At 33.5% G+C, this 19340-nt stretch overlaps 4 protein-coding genes across 4 annotated transcripts in view; all 4 read right to left on the bottom strand.

Annotated features, from left to right (window-relative positions):
- LOC108734316 overlaps nt 1-523 on the bottom strand; it is a 27476-nt gene extending 26953 nt beyond the window's left edge. The window contains exon 1 of the mRNA XM_018465809.2: nt 420-523. Coding sequence (XP_018321311.1) covers nt 420-480 — 61 coding nt within the window. The 5' untranslated portion in view covers nt 481-523. The remainder of the gene's footprint in view (nt 1-419) is intronic.
- A 1295-nt stretch (nt 524-1818) lies between these two features.
- LOC108734311 (splicing factor 3A subunit 1) lies at nt 1819-5311 on the bottom strand. Its single transcript, XM_018465805.2, has 13 exons — nt 5059-5311; nt 4801-4965; nt 4411-4585; nt 4186-4345; nt 3972-4125; nt 3707-3912; nt 3454-3643; nt 3207-3389; nt 2795-3144; nt 2567-2729; nt 2332-2510; nt 2064-2237; nt 1819-2007 (listed from the first exon to the last, which is right to left on the bottom strand). Exons 1-13 carry the CDS (start codon nt 5171-5173, stop codon nt 1906-1908), a joined length of 2316 nt encoding a protein of 771 aa, XP_018321307.1. The 5' UTR covers nt 5174-5311; the 3' UTR covers nt 1819-1905.
- A 439-nt stretch (nt 5312-5750) lies between these two features.
- On the bottom strand, nt 5751-11798 carry LOC108734277 (xylulose kinase). The gene is made up of 11 exons (XM_025973101.1): nt 11238-11798; nt 10526-10608; nt 9609-9762; nt 8653-8832; nt 8483-8584; nt 8138-8423; nt 6906-7050; nt 6734-6849; nt 6490-6663; nt 6312-6409; nt 5751-6237 (listed from the first exon to the last, which is right to left on the bottom strand). The coding sequence occupies exons 1-11, from the start codon at nt 11304-11306 to the stop codon at nt 6034-6036; spliced, it is 1611 nt and encodes a 536-aa protein (XP_025828886.1). The 5' UTR covers nt 11307-11798; the 3' UTR covers nt 5751-6033.
- Nucleotides 11799-16064: 4266 nt separating this feature from the next.
- LOC108734314 (xylulose kinase) lies at nt 16065-17318 on the bottom strand. Its single transcript, XM_018465808.2, has 5 exons — nt 17169-17318; nt 16997-17112; nt 16753-16926; nt 16575-16672; nt 16065-16500 (listed from the first exon to the last, which is right to left on the bottom strand). Exons 1-5 carry the CDS (start codon nt 17309-17311, stop codon nt 16297-16299), a joined length of 735 nt encoding a protein of 244 aa, XP_018321310.1. The 5' UTR covers nt 17312-17318; the 3' UTR covers nt 16065-16296.
- Between the last annotated feature and the right edge of the window lie 2022 nt (nt 17319-19340).

Consider the following 19340-nt stretch of genomic DNA (forward strand, 5'->3'; position numbering starts at 1 on the left):
AGGAATCAACACCTAAAACAATAAGTCTATTGGAAAGTCTTTTTTATTATTAATAAATTTAAAAAATATTTGGAAAGTAAAAAAATATACTGAATAATTCTTTTTAAAAATTGAAGGCAACTGACCTTTTGTTTATTTGCCTAGTGCTTCCGTTTTTTTTAAATATATTTTTGATTAGGTACACAATTATTATTTCCTTTAAATAATTAGTATAAGTTGATTGAAAACTGAAACAAATAAAAACTCAAATACTAAATACAAATAACAACGTCTCTAGCTACTAGACGCCTATACAAGAATGGAATTTTCCAGAACATACCTCAACCCAAAAAAAAATTACAATAACTACATCAGCATTTACTTGTTTTTATTAAATTTTATCAAATGTTTTATGCACAAAGAAATATTTCGGTACTTACCCATTACACCTTCAATATTTAAACTCTTTAATTTTCCCTCGATATTACGCGTACACATCATGTTTGAAAAAATTGATTATTCAATTTCTAATCTCTATCTCACTTTAGCAACATAATACCTCCTTGATCTTTGATGCTTATTTGGTTTAGTGTCTCTGCGGCCCTCTGTGTATAAGGGACAAAAATACTCATCCACGTATTTCCGGATTTAGGCCGGAAGTTGACGAAAACTGTAAGGCTAAAAGTTGCAAGAAGAGATTTTAAATTTTTCTTTTTTTTTTGGGATATGGAGTTATAGACGGATGATAAAAATTTCGTGGATAGAAAAGGTTTAGACTTAAGGAATGAGAAGGATAACTATGAAAATCAGTAAGGAAAAGAGAGCTCGAGGGATAGGGCACTTTCTAAGACATTAAAGGGTAGTTAGAGGCATATTTGAAACAGGAACAAAAGTAAAGAGGAGCGGAGGTGCACTTACAGTTTAAAAGTTAACTTTTCACGAATAGTTACGGATGTGGGATGTTCTGATATTAGGGAAATGCGACGATTGGTTCAGTATCTTAATGATACGTTGAAAATAGACAGCCTGATATAAAGCTGCGTAAAAACAGCGTATTATCTCAAAATTGAAATGGCGTAGAGAAATACTGTCAGCACACATAGTCGTGTTGTTATTAATCTACATAATTGAATGATAACAGTTTTTTTCCAAATACGATCATATAGGCACTTACATACGTGTGACAACATAACAAAATTACAAATCATTCCAACGGCGACAGTTAAAATAGAAAAAAGATGCTAAATAGTACTANTGATATTAGGGAAATGCGACGATTGGTTCAGTATCTTAATGATAAACTTAATTAAAAAAAAATCTTTTTAATTTGTAATTGGAATTATAAAATGTACCAACCGTAAAAGAAGATAGTAAGAATCACTTCATTTAAATCAATAGTACATGAGTCTCGCTCAATGATTTTTCTCAAAGCATCCTCTTTTTTCATGTCGCTCGTTGTAGATACGCACACACAAACCACATGACCGGTCGTCCCGCACTCTTTTTTAATGAACATAGTGTACCAAGTCAAATACTTTTTAGTCTGATTAAGATTGAAAAATGTTTTCAAATGGTAAGAGGAATTGGAGGGTGTTATATTTAATTGAAACCAAATTCATTAATTAGTCAAAGTTAAAATAATAATAAATAGTCCCAGAACATTCACCCCCTTTATCCTATCTTTCTGGTATTATCATCAGATTTTATTTTATGTATTATTTTGTAAATTGTGTATTTAGAAAATAGAAAAGGCTAGGAATAAGCTTCATATTATTTCTTTAATACAGAAGATCATTTTATGGGTGCAAACAGGAAAAATAATTAAAAATCCGTTTTTCGTCTATTTACTATTCTTTATTGAAAAAAAAAGTACACTCACAAAACGTTATTAATATTGAAAATAATTATTGTTAGTTATTTAATGTACTACTTCTTGCGTCCTCCTCTTTCTTTAACTTGCAACTGTATAGAAGCTCCTGTGACCAAATTGTAATACCCCAAAGTGTTAGAATCCTTGAAGAACATTCCCTGGAACGACAAATACTTTAAATGGAGAATATTCGAACAGTTTCTGAAATACTTACGTCATAGAACAACTTTTGCTTAGCAGGAGGCATACCAACATCGTCTTGTATTTTCTGTTTCAAATTAGCTACACTTTCCGACAGGGCCAAAGTGAAACTCAGCACTTGACCTGCCAATTTCCATTCGGACTTTTCAGGCATCACTGGAATTGTCACCTTGATGTTAACGGGATTCTAAAATAATAATAAATTTTAAGAAAATGCAGGCAAACAACCTCTACAGGCAGAAAAATAATACTTCAAGGAGAATTATTAAAAAACTACTCACAGGATTACGTGAAAGAAACACTTCTTCAGGCACCAAAGAATCCTCGTTCCGAACCTTTTTATTCGCTGGTTCCTCTTCCATCATACCATCACTTGGATGCTTCATGCCCATGCTCATAGAAGGATTCATTTGATGAGGCATAGGGGTAACAAAACCGCCCATTGGAGGTGGAGCAGCCACTGGAAACAATCAATAAACACATTTGGAAATTTGACTGTAAGAAAAACAATCTTACTCATAAGCGGCGGCGGTCTCATAGGGGCCATTGGAGGCGCAGGCATCATCATTATAGGAGGCTGTGGAGCCATCATAGGGGGTTGGGGAGGTAGAGGTAGACTAATTGATGGCTGCTGGGGCGGCGCGACCGATTGAGGTGGTAATGTGGGTGGCTTCACAGGCTAATAGTAATATATATTTATACAAACTAGCAATTAATTTTCAGGTGCATTTGTTTAAATCTTACCGTAGGTGCTGATTGGGGTTTAGCAGTAATAACAGACTGAGATTGGCCCTTCGAAATACCAGCTTTAGATGTTGACACATTTTTAGGTCCAATTTTTTCTTTTTCTTCATCTGGCAGTAACCCTTTGACTTTGTGTATTTGATGAATCTGGTCTTCTAGCGTAATATTTGCACGAGCGGCTCTTGTTGCAGCTTCTACACTCGATGTGTGTCCATCCCACGTAACCTTCTCATCCTTTCTGGTGTCTTCTTCCCCTATTTTTTTACCAATGGCCGTTTCTTCGTCTCCCACGCCGAAAATGTCCGTACGTCTCTCAGCCAACTGTTTCAAACTTGCATCGATAGAAGTGCCTTAAGAAAAGTATTTTGTGAATGTTTGGAATTGTTTACAACATAAAAAAAACAGATCTTACCAGCAGCAAAGACCTGATCCTGATTGACCTTATCTGATACTTGCTTATCTCGCTGTTCGACCCATCTAGGATCAAGAAGGCCAATGCGCATGTGCTCTTGCACTTTACTTGCAGGAATCTTTTCACCAGTTATGGGAGAAATTAAATAATCGTCACCAACCGTAGGCCTAGATACTTTTGGAGCTAAAAATAGGAAATAATAATTCAGAAGAACATATTACAGAAACTACTTATTATAGCTTCTTACCTTCTTTTGGATTATATTTTTTAACAATAACCTTATCAGGAACTGGAGGAAGTGGTGGCTGTATTGACGGTTGGGATGTAGGGGGTTGTTCAGTGGCTTCGTCTTCAGAACTCTCTTCTTCCATATCTTGAACTCTATTGTCATCCCTCTTCTTTTGAGTGCGGTCCTCCATCTGACTTAAACCTTCGTTCTAAAATAAATAAGGCAATGCTAATGTAAAATATAATGTTTTACAATAAAAACATAATCTTACGGGATTAGCTGCTGGAGTCTCTTCTTCATCATCACTTTCAAGTTGCATTTCTATATCTTCTCCCTCTTCAATTCTTTCCTGGATTAAAAGACGGGCCCCTACTTCTTCTGGAGTGGTTGGTGGAGGAAAATTTCCTATTTCAAAAGGTTGGTAATCCACAGTTTCTACTACGACAAAATCGTGCCAATCTATTTGTGCATACGCGACTGAAACAAGAAAAAGAATAAATTAATTATTATTTTAAGCAACATATTGCATTTATTACCCCTCTCCCGTTCTAAGATTTCTTCTTCTTTGGCCTTTTGTGCTTCCTGATATTTATGCCATTCAGCACGATATTTTACCATATCTAGTACTGCTCTTGCACTCTTTGCTTCATTGTGCAAACGATTTTGAAGACCTTTTGGAGGAATCAACACCTAAAACAATGTTCGTATCATATACAAAGTATTTACATTAGAAACAATAAAATTAGTTACTTTTGTGTACTGTTCCAATAGCTTTGTAAAATATTGAAACAAAGAATGTTGTGGCCTCAGAAAATCAAACTGAAAGTTTCGCTGTTCTCTATTCATTAACTGTGTCAGAAATTGGCGTCCATTACGAGCAACAAACTGAGCAGTCAATTTTACAATATCTCTACAAATAAAATGCATAGTACAGAAAAAGTTTAAAAACAAATTAATGTTAAATGAAATTCTTACAAATCTAAAGCTGAAATAGAAGGTGGATCTGCAACAAACTCAAAGTCAGTAGGTGGATCCTTTGGGACAAAAGGTTGTTCAACTGACTTCAAAATTTCCTGCTGTTTTTGTTGTGCTGCAGATGAAACTGATAGCTTAGATATGGCTCCTGAAAGAGCAGCTGAAGGCTCTTGAGCTAAATAAAGAAATCAAATTAAATACTTCAATATGGAATATTAGGTGGAATAAGATGGCACTGATACTTCAGACACTTTAAATCGCTCTCGAATAAAAGCCTTTTCATAATACTCAAAGCTTATAGGTATACAATACAGCCAAATATTCAAATTTGGCTAATTATCATCATGACTGAAAATGAAATAGCAGACAATACAAACCGAATTAGCTTACCTTTGCCTTCTTTAAAATTACTAACAGTTTGTTGATAGTAAGCATGATATGGGTCTCCAGCATTTAAAAAATTAAATTTAGGGTTTCCAAGTTCGTTTTGTCGAATTCTAGCTTCAAATTCTGGCCCATTTCTTGCCACAAAACTGGCAGTTTTGTCAACGATATCTTACAATGCTCAGGAAAAATACATCAATAATTTAGCCACATAAAAATGGATACATCTTTACGAACCGAACAAGGGAATTTTAAAAAGGATACTCCTTACTTCAGGTGGAGGATAAATAATTCCAATAACAGGGTTAATCGGAGCACTGCTTTCTTCCACATTATTTTCGATATTTTCAGTAGGTGTAATAAGATCTATCGCCGGCATGTTGACAGTTTAATAATTATTTATCACCACTTATGATTAATATTGAGTTTTAGACCTGTTTTTTACTTATTAACAGAGAAAACATCTATTTACTAACATATTTTGACATAAGCGGACATAACCATTCAAACATAACCTTACAAATTACCCATAGACGCCTGTAGAACATAGATAATAGCTATAGAATTTACAAAGATATAGAACGAACATGGATTGATAAATTATTGGTAACTTTGAGGAAATTCATATTTTTTCTTAACTAGCGCTAAAGCACAATTTAAAGCACACTTTTTTCATATTTATATACAGCTAATTGTAAAAATGGTTTTCTTTTTTGCTGTTTATGTTTTCCAGTTAAAATTTAGTAAAAAAATCGCTGATGCTACTTTATTTTTCTGAAAAATTTACCACGTAGACATTAATTACTAGCAACTAATTAACCTAATTAGTAACCAAAAGATGTGTAAGATTTTTATAAGTTAAATCCCAGTTTTTAACTAATAATTTTATATTTCTACAAAGCATCTAAATAAATGGAACCCATTTCATTCCTTTATTAAATGAATAAAAAAAAATATAGATGTTAAACAAAATGTTTATTTTTGTTTTAAAATAGAATTGTATCATATATGGAATGTTTAACTATTATAAACGAATATCTCTCTTTTAAATTTGTTTATATTTTATCACAGTTAGGTAGAAATGTGGACTGTAATTATCCAGAATGTGTTTTGTTTTTCTTCAACTTTTTATCAAAAAGATTTATGTAAACTGTTAGAAATATGGAATTCGTTGTTTCGAGTCCTTATTTGTTGATATGTTGTACCTATCGTTAGAAAAGAAATACCACTCTCCTTAAATTACAACCCTCCTTGCAATAATTTGTTCACGATTGTGCGATATCGATCTACCATTGGGTCGTAGATTTCTGGTGCATCTGGATACGGTTCACATACCAGTTGAGGTGGTGTTAAAACGGAAGTTATTTTTTCATAGTCATTTTCATCCGAAAGTCCATGTTTAGCTTGATAGGCAGCTCCTAGCATAGCAGAATTGGCAGCTTCCTATTCAAAAATACCACGCATTTGTGTAATGAATAATTTGATGTAAATGACAATTTGACAATTATAATACTTACCTGTAAATATACAGGAGCATTAAATACGTCGGCGACCACTTGCAAAATTGATTTATTTGCAGACGCTCCCCCGGTTGCAATTATTTTGGTGTCTTGTCCTAAATTTCAACAAGAAAATTACTTCACGTACCTATCTATTAAAAACTAATAACAAATGAAAATATTTTTACGTACTTACCTGAATGAAAACCTATATCTTCAGCGTAGGCCCTTTTAGCGACTATTTGCCCTTCTATTAAGGCCCTTACCTCGACTTCCAAACTTGAAAATTTTCCAATCCTGTCGCCCGCTCTATTAAATCTAAAATCGCCCTTTAAGAAGGGGATTATCTCTTGGGTATCGAAGTATAGTCCTAATAAATGTAATAAAGTAATTTTAATTAAGATACGATTGTACAGCAGGTAATTTTAATTGTTGGTTACCGAAATTGCCAAAATTTCCCCGAGGGGTGCTGTCCAAAAGTTGATTGAAAATTTCCCATGATTTTTCGGCACAATCGTTTCGAATTCTTTCCCTTGTTAATGATCCGTTCTTAAAACTACAAAATACGTATTTTATTTTTGACTTACGATTAGATTTACATGGCGTACCTACCATAACAGCCCCATGAATGACTCTGCATCAACTGGATTGCACAAAATATGACCGTCAATGACTACATGGGGTTCCTTTAACCAAAGAAACAAGGTGTCACTTGTTCCCAAACTTAGTGCCAACCACCCTTCATGTAGTCGCATACCTTTAAGAAATTTTCTGTTTTAAAATCGACGCCTAATTTATTAATTTTTCATTTATTTGTTTTTATGTATGTAAATTTACGTATATTTTACAAAAACCGTGAAATCTTGAACTTTATTAAGTAAAATATAGACCTAATCGGAAAGTAATAGTTAAAACAGTTTAATAGAATACAAACAAAACAAGATATAGATAAGGCAAGATATTTTCCGAACGTTTTTCCTTTTCAGCATTTTTCATATAAATATGGAATATATGTTTTTTCAACCTCGTTTAACTTAAAATATCACTTGCTTCTGTAAAAACTGTCCTAAACTAAAAAATTCTTAAAAAGTGTAACAACCCTCAAAGACTTTACATTGCATTTATTAGATTACCTATATTACTTTATTAGTTATACGAAATATTATAGTAATTTTCACAAAAACCCTTAAAGTATTTAAGTTGATTTGCAGTTTCATGATTCCATCCTTAAATAAAAGATTGCCTACCCCAGCAACCACCACGCAACTCAAAACCTAAGATTTTCATCTGTTTTATGACCAGTGTGAGATTTGCTATTGTTCTAATTATATTTCTACATCGTTCATTACTTTTCTAATTGACTTTGGCATTTTATTTGATTGTTATCTTCAATTATAGGCTTGTACAGAAGTTCTGTTTTCAGTTGAACGTTTTAACTTCATCGTAGATACCGCTGTACCATAAATTTTGCTAACGAGTGTACATTTTTCAAATAATACTTTCCAAGAAAACAGAAAGCTTTTCAAGAGCAAAAATGTGTATATCTACTTCCCTAAGGAGTTTCTGGAGTACAATTAGTTTTGCAAAACAAAATTTAAATGCTGGATATTACAAATCCAATCAAAAACAACGTAGTTTAACCAGTAATTTTGTTTCACCACCAGTTTTCAAGAGTTTCCCAAAATCAAATTTTACAGGTATGTAGACTAATTATTTATTTACTAATTTTTGTGCAAATTTAGCATTTTTTTACTTTAACTCTAGAAACTCCTTAAACAAACTAATTTACTTGTTCCTGACTTACTTTTTATTAGTTGTATCTATATTAAATTTAATTTTCTTACCTATTAAAGATGCTGGATTATCTCCAGTGAATGCAATTATTTTACAATCGGATTTAAACCCATATCTTTCAACAAAATAAGGTGAAATATTCCCGAGATTTGTTTTTGACGGGACCGGATCTCCCAGTTTTTCGTGTAAGTTGGGACCGCATGCTTCTAACAAAGTGCTATCCCATTGTTTTGTATGGATATTCATTAGATTCATGCCAGAACCATCAGCGTAATCTATTGGAGCAATTTTACCAAGAAATAGTGAACACAAAAAACTACTCACTAAAGAAATTCGCTACAAACAGAATATATAAATTAATTAAATCAACAAGAATGATTTATATTATGTTTTACTTCAGTATTATTATATGCGTCCGGTTTATTTTCCGCAATCTTACAAATTTGAGATCCAGTAAATCTTTCGTAAGCTCTAGAACCTGTTATTTCTGCTAATTTCTGTAATTAGAGTTAAATTGCAATGATTTTATGATCAAAAATATATAAAATAAATAATCTTAACTAACTTGAGGGCCCCCAACTGCTTCCTCCAATTTCGCACATTGCTTTGACGTGCTAGAATCCATCCATACGGGACTATTCGAAATTGAAAAATTACTTCCTAATTGTTGATGAAGAAAATCCGATGATTTTAAGTTTCTTAAAGTTAATTCCGCTCCAGTCTGCCAATAAACAGAGCCATGTTGCTACAAAATTTAAATATCAAGATAGTTTTGGGTTTAAGTTGAACGAAATTAATTCATTATAAAAAAAATGGTGCTACATTGACAATTGATATATGATTTACTTGCAATTGTCCCTGTATTTTAATATGCGGTTTACCTCACTTCCTTCGTAACCTGATAATCCTGGGCAATCTGATAAAAGAATTTTTCGGTTAAGTTCGGTTAGGTTGGGTTCATTAGGTTACAATAGAAAATGATAATACGAACGAAGTAAGTATTGCCATGATCAGGTCCATTGTTTTTTTTTTTCAACAATGTCAGTCAGATCCAAGATCCATGACTGTAGACCGCATATTAAAGAAATACCTGCCACAAAGGTACCGCAAAATAACACCAAATAAACATTATGATGTTTAAAAATAATGATTTTACTTAAAAAGGGAGAGGTATTTTATTAGGTACCCCATCGTCTAATTTGTGTAACTGGACGTGTTTTTATTGATTTTCTTGAAAAATACATTCCATTCCGCTTGATGAAAATATTCGCTTGAATAAGTTACTTAATAGTTAATTTTATTATTTATAAATTCATCGCAGACAACAAACAAAAGGAGTACCTACTTAAAGTATTTAGTTTTATCGTTGCAAATTTTTAATTTCTAATGAATAAATCGCAAAAAATGTAGTAAGTTAACTGATAATTCATCAAGAATCATAATAAAATATTATCTCACTATCGTTTTTATCGAGCGTATTAAATTTTATTGACGTCAAAGTGATATGTATCGTTTACATACTTGGGCTGTGCCAGATATTGCGGTTATTGACGAATAATCAACTCCCGCCAATGTAAGACGATCGAGTATCATATCAACCGATTTGACCCACATCATTGTGGGAGCCGTCACTGTATGGGAATTATCTTTACTTGCCGTAACACCACCATGGGTTCTACAAAATTGAAAAACTTGCGTCAATGCATAACACATAGAAGACAGCGACTTATACATAAATTATTCTGAACACATCACCCACATACCCCCATTGCGTCCTACTTTTACTAAATGAAAAATAGGGTGTTTCTGAAATAAATAGCAAGCTTGCAAAAGGTGATGGAGCACTATAAAATAAGAAAATTAAGTAAATGTTTAGTGGTAGAAAAATCCACCGTTTTCGAGAATATCGTATTTGAAACTGCAGTCCGGCCCTGGCGATCACGCAGGGAAATACGACATTGCAACACCATTCCATCACCTGCAGCATCCGTGTTGTATGAGTCTTTTTTTCTATTTTGTGTTCTTAATACCATATTGAGGTGTACTTTAAATAGTATTGCATTCTATCAACGGTGAACAAAATAGTTATTTAATTAATTGCTATCGCAACGTCTAAATATTATTATGTGTAGTAGCTTACTAGTAAGCTGTTAACATTTACTTTATTAGTCGTTTCACAACCGTCAGTGCTTACATTTTTCGTCGATGTAGTTGCTCAGTTATTATGGAAATTTCTCCATACGTTGCTAATTCATGTCCAGGGCCGGCTTCTTGCCGAATGCAACTTCTTACAAATTGTTTTGTCCCTTAACCACGGTGTGCTTTACATACCATGCGATTCCTTATTGTGTCCAGTTAACACCCTCCAAAGCTTGCAACTTATTTCAGAAACACCCTGTATAATAAAATGTGAATATTTTCAAAGTGATTATGCTAACCTGAACTCTGGTAAGTCGGTATCAAATTGTACTGACGCTTCGTGAAGAATTTTTAAATCGTCATCTACCACCACCGCTTTCAACTGAAAAATTAAAAAGACAAATTATACTGAAGCCGGATACGTCGGGTATCCGTTCCAAATCGGGTAGTCGGTCCGTCTCTATATGAAAATAGGTAATCAAAGAAACATCTAGAAATCGAAAACTGGGAGAAAAATAAAAAATTGTAGCAGTTTTGGGAGCACTTGATTTTTGACGTTCATCCATGTAGTCGTAGTCCTAAACATTATAGAGTGAACCTCGTATTTGTAGATACCGTTGTTCATAATGTTTGCTACGTATATCAAGTACGTATATACATACAGAATTATTACTTTCAAATAACAATAACCGTAGAATATTACACGACTAACAATTGAAAAATAGCGAGAGCATTCATTTTAAATTGACAAGATCCGTTTTTATTTTTATTTAAAACAATTACGTAAAAAAGTTTACATGTATCTTAATCAACAGGTGTGTCGTATACCATCATATAGTAGTGTAATAATATAAATTACGTCAAGGGGCCGGTTTTCACGCATGCGTTTCCGTGGAAATGACGACAGGAAAAATCGTTTTTAACCGGTACAACAAAGTACCCACTTTCACGCAATAGCATACGACAATGAGAATAGATACTATAACAGTTTGTTTAATTTTAATAAAATACCTGCTGAGTGCTGAGGTCTAGGCCTAGGTAGGTCGGTGATGCGTTCGATCCCATCTTGGTTAGTCTCATACTGGAGGAAACTTTACTTTAGATAGTTTGACGGTCTTACTACAAAACCGGAGCACTTAAACTGTCCGAGGAGGAGGTCAAGGTATCGCGATACCCTACAACTTTCAGTACATGCTTACGTGAAGCGATTTGTTGTATTATCGTGGATATAAAGTTGTAGTCAGTCGCTCTAGTTGCGATAATGCGAAATGAGACTTTCTTTACGATTTTGAATTGTCGTCGTCAGAGCTCGTCATCGAAGGTGCCACTACCACCTTCCTGTCGATTAAATTATGTCGTACAATACCATACAAGTATTACTACCGTGTTTGTATTGTATTAAGCGTACATACACATCCGTATAAGTAATAATCCGTACTTATGGATTTTGACATTAGCTGGGATGTAGGAGAAATTTGACGTTTTATTTTGTTTTCTTGCATAATAATTTTCCTGCGTACTTACTGCGTACCTACCTACCACAATTAGATTATGATAAGCCGATTAGAATTAAAACTACATAATACAATGGAATATTACCTACACATTATTTTATTTATTACATTTTAAGCACTAGAAATATAATTCACAATTAGCTGACGAATTTTTATATGCATTGTACATACAGGTTGGTTGGTCGTAATCATTTTAAGCCTTTTCGAAATTTCCACACATAGTTCCTGAGTTACACTTTCTCAGTTTTAGGAAAGACTGACAGTCCACAGCGACTCTAAGTACTATCCTAGCAAATCGTAGAAAAACTCAGTTCATTGAGTTACTTTTAAAAAAGTGTAGGCAGCAGAGAAACCTCTAAATTTGCCATACATTTTTCACTATACGAGACCTTTTTTCCACAACAAGTTTACAAGCATAAACACAGCATTTTAATCATCGTCACCATAAGGTCGTCAGTCCTAAGACTGGTTGAACACGCAACTCCACTCTTTGCTATCCTGAGCTAATCTTCGTATTTCCCTAAAACTACAACTTTTTACATCCTTGACTATTTGAGAACAGTAATCTAATCTAGGTCTACCTCTACCCCTCCTCACTTCCGTTTCTGCCTCTAATATGTCTCTGACTAGACCTTCATGCCTACCAACCTATCTTGTCTATTCTCCTATTCTTTCTAATACTTTCATTTCTAACATTCTCTATCCACGGTATCCTTATCATTCACATGTAACACCACATTTCGAACGCTTCTAACCTTTTCTTTTCCACCGCGATCACTGTCTATGTTTCGCACCTGTACAGCTCCGTGCTCCAAACATAAACCTTTAACAACCTTTTTCGAATTTCTAAATTAACCGTTCACAAGCATAAAAATGCCTTCTTTTTATTGAAGGCGATTTGACCCTGCGCTATCCTCTGCTTTAAATCCCTACTAGTCCTTCCGTCCTGATTTATCTGACTTTCTAGACACCTAAAATCAGCCACTTATGCTAATTTTTCGTCTCCTATCTTTTTATTCGCTCTTTCCCTACTTTTTCCACCCTTGCATACCAACATTTTTGTTTTACTTTTATTTAGTTTCATACAATACTGTTTCGTCAATATCGCTTCCATTTTATTTAAAGCTATCTCTAACTCCTCCTTGCTAGATGCTAATACAGCTATATCATCTGCAAATATAATCATACTAATCATTTGCCCCTGTATATCTATCCCTATACTAATATCATTGATAAAAACTTGATTTAATTTTAATTCAGTCGAAAACTCATCTTTTTCTTCCTTCAGTAGCTCACTGATATTAACAACGACAAAAAGACTTTAAAATGGGAAAATGTTCATTAAAATTAATTATTTTTGTGGTCCATCAGATCTGCTTAATTATTGATTTTTATTTATTGTACGTTTATGTAGGAGTATTACATTGTTATAATAGACAGTCGTTTGTGTGAACATTGCATAACTCAAATATGAACACCTTATTTATTATGGTAGACCACCGTATACCGTGAACAAACTCCACCTCCGGTTATAGTAAACAATGGTTGTTGATCTTAAAAAGCAACATTTAGCCATGGCTGTTGTGTACGTTGCTGCAAATTCCCGATATGCTTTTTCGTATAATTAATAAAGTAATATAAAGTCTAATAAAAGAAGCTTAAAGCTTCTGAGAGGTATTAAGGTTTGTTCAAAATATCTTGAGACTTATTTTAAGACAGTATTCAGATTGTGTGCAGGTTTATTGTATTACACTTGCTGTTTTTCCGCATTTGAGACCATAAAATTATTAAAGAGTAGATATGGAAATAGCATTTTTTTGGAAGCGCTCCGTGATAAACGTTCTGGACAATTGGTCTAAAATGTAGTAAACCTTTGATAGTTTCCTGTCTGCAAATCGTGCCAAGTGTTAAGGACCAAAACAAGTCGGATCGCGGCGTCCTGTCTCTCCCGGCCGTCCAGGAAGCGCCACATCCCCATCCCATGACGTTCCGCTAGACATACTTTGATTCCAAATCGACTTGTTTTCTTGTTTACAATGTATGTATTACCCATATACATAATACATACTAGCATGGAAAGATTTGCAATAGTTTGCGAATCCAGGGCAAGAATTTATGAATGTGTTATTGCGTATTAGAAACCACTAGTTTCCCCTATTTATATAGATAGTTATAGATACATAGCTCACACCTCTTATTATTATAGTATATATGGGAAAACATTTATGACAACGTTTACCATATTATATATAGTAAAAGCTCTTTTTCGCGAGGTATACGTTCCATAAATATGGCGCGAATACAGAAACCATGGATATGGAATGGTAATTAGTATGGAATCATAGGGGATTCCAAAATAATACCAATATGTATCAGAATAAAATCGTTAAAATCGTTATAATCATCATTAGAAAAGGGTTTAAAAAATTTAATGTTTTCAATTTTTAATTAGTCCACTTGGTTACACCTTTTATAAAAGTCGCCTCGGCACTTAGCAACAATACAAACTCAAAAGATGCCGATACATTCAGTAGTACATGCGCCGTAGAGTAAAAACAGGCTTATCGGTTCTAGATATCATGAGTTTAATGTTTGGAATAGAGGTTTGAAATTTTGTAGTTAGATAGACAAAGCTTTGTTCTAAAGCATGTCGAAGGCCGTTTTTAAATGTTTTAATTTCTATTGAAAATACGTGTCCTACAAGAAGTATCAACTTTAAGCACTTTTAAAAGCTTTTAATCACCATATTATTGAAAACCAAAAACGTATCGAGTTAGTGTGAACCTTTGTCTGTTACCATACAACAAATCAGATGTTTATCTCGCAGGGTTAAATTACAAAGTTTAGAATAGAAATTCATTTCTTCATAAAAGGGGTTCATGGTCCCTAAGATCCCCATATGTATATAAACTTGTTTACAAATTAAATAATTAACGAATAAAATCATAAAAATCCGTTATAGAAACGTAACGACAGACCCAATTACAAAGGAAGTTTCATGTGCAAACACAATTTCGCCCTTTACATAGACAGTCGTAAAATGGAATTATTTTCATCTGCAGTATTTGTAAACAACAACTTATTTCGTATTAATATTATTATTATTGTTCATTCGACATCAGTAATGAACAAAACAAGATGACGCCAGTTCTTAAAACTGTTGGCGACTTCAACAGCGTCGGGACCACGGTCGGCGGTCGCTAGGACTACTGACGATGAGCGTCGTCGCCGAGGCGCTTGCCGCTTGGCAGAGAGCGACAGACGCGAATTTTTCCGAAATTGACAAAAACAACAGAACCGCGATGTTATGTTCTCTTGTTTTGTAACCTATTTGGCAGGATGAGATCAGTGGACTTATAACGAACAAGTGGAAAATGCAAGCTAACAAAAATTATATCAGAAACAAATATAAATAATTTAAAGATTGAAAAGTTCCAAAAGTCCAAACTCCTGAAAAAGGACCTGTTGAAACATCTTACCCACAGGTGTTAAGGGACTACCCATTAATTACGTAAACGAATTTGGAAGAGAAGGAGTCCAGTCGGACGTCATGGTCCTATTACGTGGGGGTGGTAGCGGGTGAATGTTTGCATCACGTAATAATTTTAGAATTTATTTAAACTGAATTATTTTTGGAAATTAAAAGCCTTTTTGTATTTAAAGCCTATGACTTTTATGTGAGGAGGAGGGAAGTGAGTCAAAAATTGATGCATTTGTCGTTACGTAAGTTATAGACGGCCCCTAATTAGAAAAACTTCCAATTATTTTATAAACATTAGTTAGATATTAGAGAGAACCAAAAATCGTGTGTTCATGAGCCCAAATTTTATATTCTATAACGTAAATAATCATGAGGACTGATACTTTTAGACGGTGTCATAATCTATACAATAAGTTGTGATGATAATCTTCTGATATGTAGTAAAAATATATTTAGTACGTATACGTTGAGGGTGCGCGGGTGAAATTTAATACCATACTATTTCACCGTTAATTTGAGGCTGGCTTGGGGTATGGCACCCTGCGTGACGTCACAGAGCCTACGAACAAATAAGAGTAAATTCGTTTTCCATTAGATTTGGTCTGTTCGCTGGCGGGTAAACATTATAAACGAGCATAAATGAGTACACAGGGTGGCCTAAAAAGATTTCTTAATGGCGTCACACGTTATCGAAAGATCAAAGCATTCTTTAGACAAAATCGAAAGGTTAACATCATCTTCAGCCATAAGACAAAATCAAAGGATTATCATTATCCTCACTCTTAAGACAAAATCAAAGGGTTAACACTATCGTAAGTCTTAAGACNATAGAATTGTATCATATATGGAATGTTTAACTATTATAAACGAATATCTCTCTTTTAAATTTGTTTATATTTTATCACAGTTAGGTAGAAATGTGGACTGTAATTATCCAGAATGTGTTTTGTTTTTCTTCAACTTTTTATCAAAAAGATTTATGTAAACTGTTAGAAATATGGAATTCGTTGTTTCGAGTCCTTATTTGTTGATATGTTGTACCTATCGTTAGAAAAGAAATACCACTCTCCTTAAATTACAACCCTCCTTGCAATAATTTGTTCACGATTGTGCGATATCGATCTACCATTGGGTCGTAGATTTCTGGTGCATCTGGATACGGTTCACATACCAGTTGAGGTGGTGTTAAAACGGAAGTTATTTTTTCATAGTCATTTTCATCCGAAAGTCCATGTTTAGCTTGATAGGCAGCTCCTAGCATAGCAGAATTGGCAGCTTCCTATTCAAAAATACCACGCATTTGTGTAATGAATAATTTGATGTAAATGACAATTTGACAATTATAATACTTACCTGTAAATATACAGGAGCATTAAATACGTCGGCGACCACTTGCAAAATTGATTTATTTGCAGACGCTCCCCCGGTTGCAATTATTTTGGTGTCTTGTCCTAAATTTCAACAAGAAAATTACTTCACGTACCTATCTATTAAAAACTAATAACAAATGAAAATATTTTTACGTACTTACCTGAATGAAAACCTATATCTTCAGCGTAGGCCCTTTTAGCGACTATTTGCCCTTCTATTAAGGCCCTTACCTCGACTTCCAAACTTGAAAATTTTCCAATCCTGTCGCCCGCTCTATTAAATCTAAAATCGCCCTTTAAGAAGGGGATTATCTCTTGGGTATCGAAGTATAGTCCTAATAAATGTAATAAAGTAATTTTAATTAAGATACGATTGTACAGCAGGTAATTTTAATTGTTGGTTACCGAAATTGCCAAAATTTCCCCGAGGGGTGCTGTCCAAAAGTTGATTGAAAATTTCCCATGATTTTTCGGCACAATCGTTTCGAATTCTTTCCCTTGTTAATGATCCGTTCTTAAAACTACAAAATACGTATTTTATTTTTGACTTACGATTAGATTTACATGGCGTACCTACCATAACAGCCCCATGAATGACTCTGCATCAACTGGATTGCACAAAATATGACCGTCAATGACTACATGGGGTTCCTTTAACCAAAGAAACAAGGTGTCACTTGTTCCCAAACTTAGTGCCAACCACCCTTCATGTAGTCGCATACCTTTAAGAAATTTTCTGTTTTAAAATCGACGCCTAATTTATTAATTTTTCATTTATTTGTTTTTATGTATGTAAATTTACGTATATTTTACAAAAACCGTGAAATCTTGAACTTTATTAAGTAAAATATAGACCTAATCGGAAAGTAATAGTTAAAACAGTTTAATAGAATACAAACAAAACAAGATATAGATAAGGCAAGATATTTTCCGAACGTTTTTCCTTTTCAGCATTTTTCATATAAATATGGAATATATGTTTTTTCAACCTCGTTTAACTTAAAATATCACTTGCTTCTGTAAAAACTGTCCTAAACTAAAAAATTCTTAAAAAGTGTAACAACCCTCAAAGACTTTACATTGCATTTATTAGATTACCTATATTACTTTATTAGTTATACGAAATATTATAGTAATTTTCACAAAAACCCTTAAAGTATTTAAGTTGATTTGCAGTTTCATGATTCCATCCTTAAATAAAAGATTGCCTACCCCAGCAACCACCACGCAACTCAAAACCTAAGATTTTCATCTGTTTTATGACCAGTGTGAGATTTGCTATTGTTCTAATTATATTTCTACATCGTTCATTACTTTTCTAATTGACTTTGGCATTTTATTTGATTGTTATCTTCAATTATAGGCTTGTACAGAAGTTCTGTTTTCAGTTGAACGTTTTAACTTCATCGTAGATACCGCTGTACCATAAATTTTGCTAACGAGTGTACATTTTTCAAATAATACTTTCCAAGAAAACAGAAAGCTTTTCAAGAGCAAAAATGTGTATATCTACTTCCCTAAGGAGTTTCTGGAGTACAATTAGTTTTGCAAAACAAAATTTAAATGCTGGATATTACAAATCCAATCAAAAACAACGTAGTTTAACCAGTAATTTTGTTTCACCACCAGTTTTCAAGAGTTTCCCAAAATCAAATTTTACAGGTATGTAGACTAATTATTTATTTACTAATTTTTGTGCAAATTTAGCATTTTTTTACTTTAACTCTTGTTAGGTACACGGGGTAGTCGGGTAGAATTGTAAACAAATTGTAAAGTGTCCTATTATGTTCGTCACGTACAGTTTATTACAGTTTTATTGGTATTAATAGCCAAAATTCCCCTCGGCTGCATTCTTGTAGGTCCAATGACCGCCTACCTGGGGGTAGGATAATATTATGTTTGTACATTATTGTTAGATAGTAAGTTCATAGATTTTATAAAATTTTAAATTAGTACTATTATAGACTCGCTGGAGAAAACATCGTCTCCATAAGACAAACTCTATTATCCTAATTTCTTGCGATTGATTTTTATAATCATTTTTTTTAATTATTCGGTAGTTGTAGTTTTAAAGTTAGTTTATAGTGGATTAAATTTAAGTTAAATTCAATATAGTTATTTTCTACAATCACTACATCTACGTGTCTTATTTCATGTGGTACTTAGTACACCCCGTTGACAATAGTTTATACAAAAAACTTATTCAACGATAAAACATTGGTCCTTCGAGCCAGATTAATTAATCCAGAATCTTCAAGGAAATAAAATTTCCTTTCGGATCACTTACAACATCCTGGTTGGATTCCATTCTTTTCGAGGAAAAATCGATTTCTGTCGAGTTCTGCAAAGCTACCATAGTTCCAGTAATCCGTTACATCGTGATAAAGGCCAAATTAAGAAAGAACATCGGTAAGTGCGATTCCTTTCATATTTACATACTTCCTCATCTTATCCTAACTGCTTTCAATTTGCCATGGAGGGTTTAGAACCATTTGTTAAGCAACGAGGACAAATAAAATCTAGATTAACTCGTTTTAAAAATAAGTTTGATGAAATTTCACAAAGCTTAGAAGTAAATCAAGATGACATAACTGAATTAAAAACAAGGTTGGCTAACTTTGAGTCCTCCTTGAAGGAATATGAAAACATTCATTACCAGATTACTAACTTAAGTGACGATCCTGTTCATGAAGCAAATTTAGAGCAATTCGAAAACGGTTATTACAAAATTATAGCGAATGTTACCAAT

The sequence above is a fragment of the Agrilus planipennis genome, unplaced genomic scaffold (genome assembly GCF_000699045.2).
Source record: "Agrilus planipennis isolate EAB-ADULT unplaced genomic scaffold, Apla_2.0 scaffold83, whole genome shotgun sequence".
NCBI lineage: Eukaryota > Metazoa > Arthropoda > Insecta > Coleoptera > Buprestidae > Agrilus > Agrilus planipennis.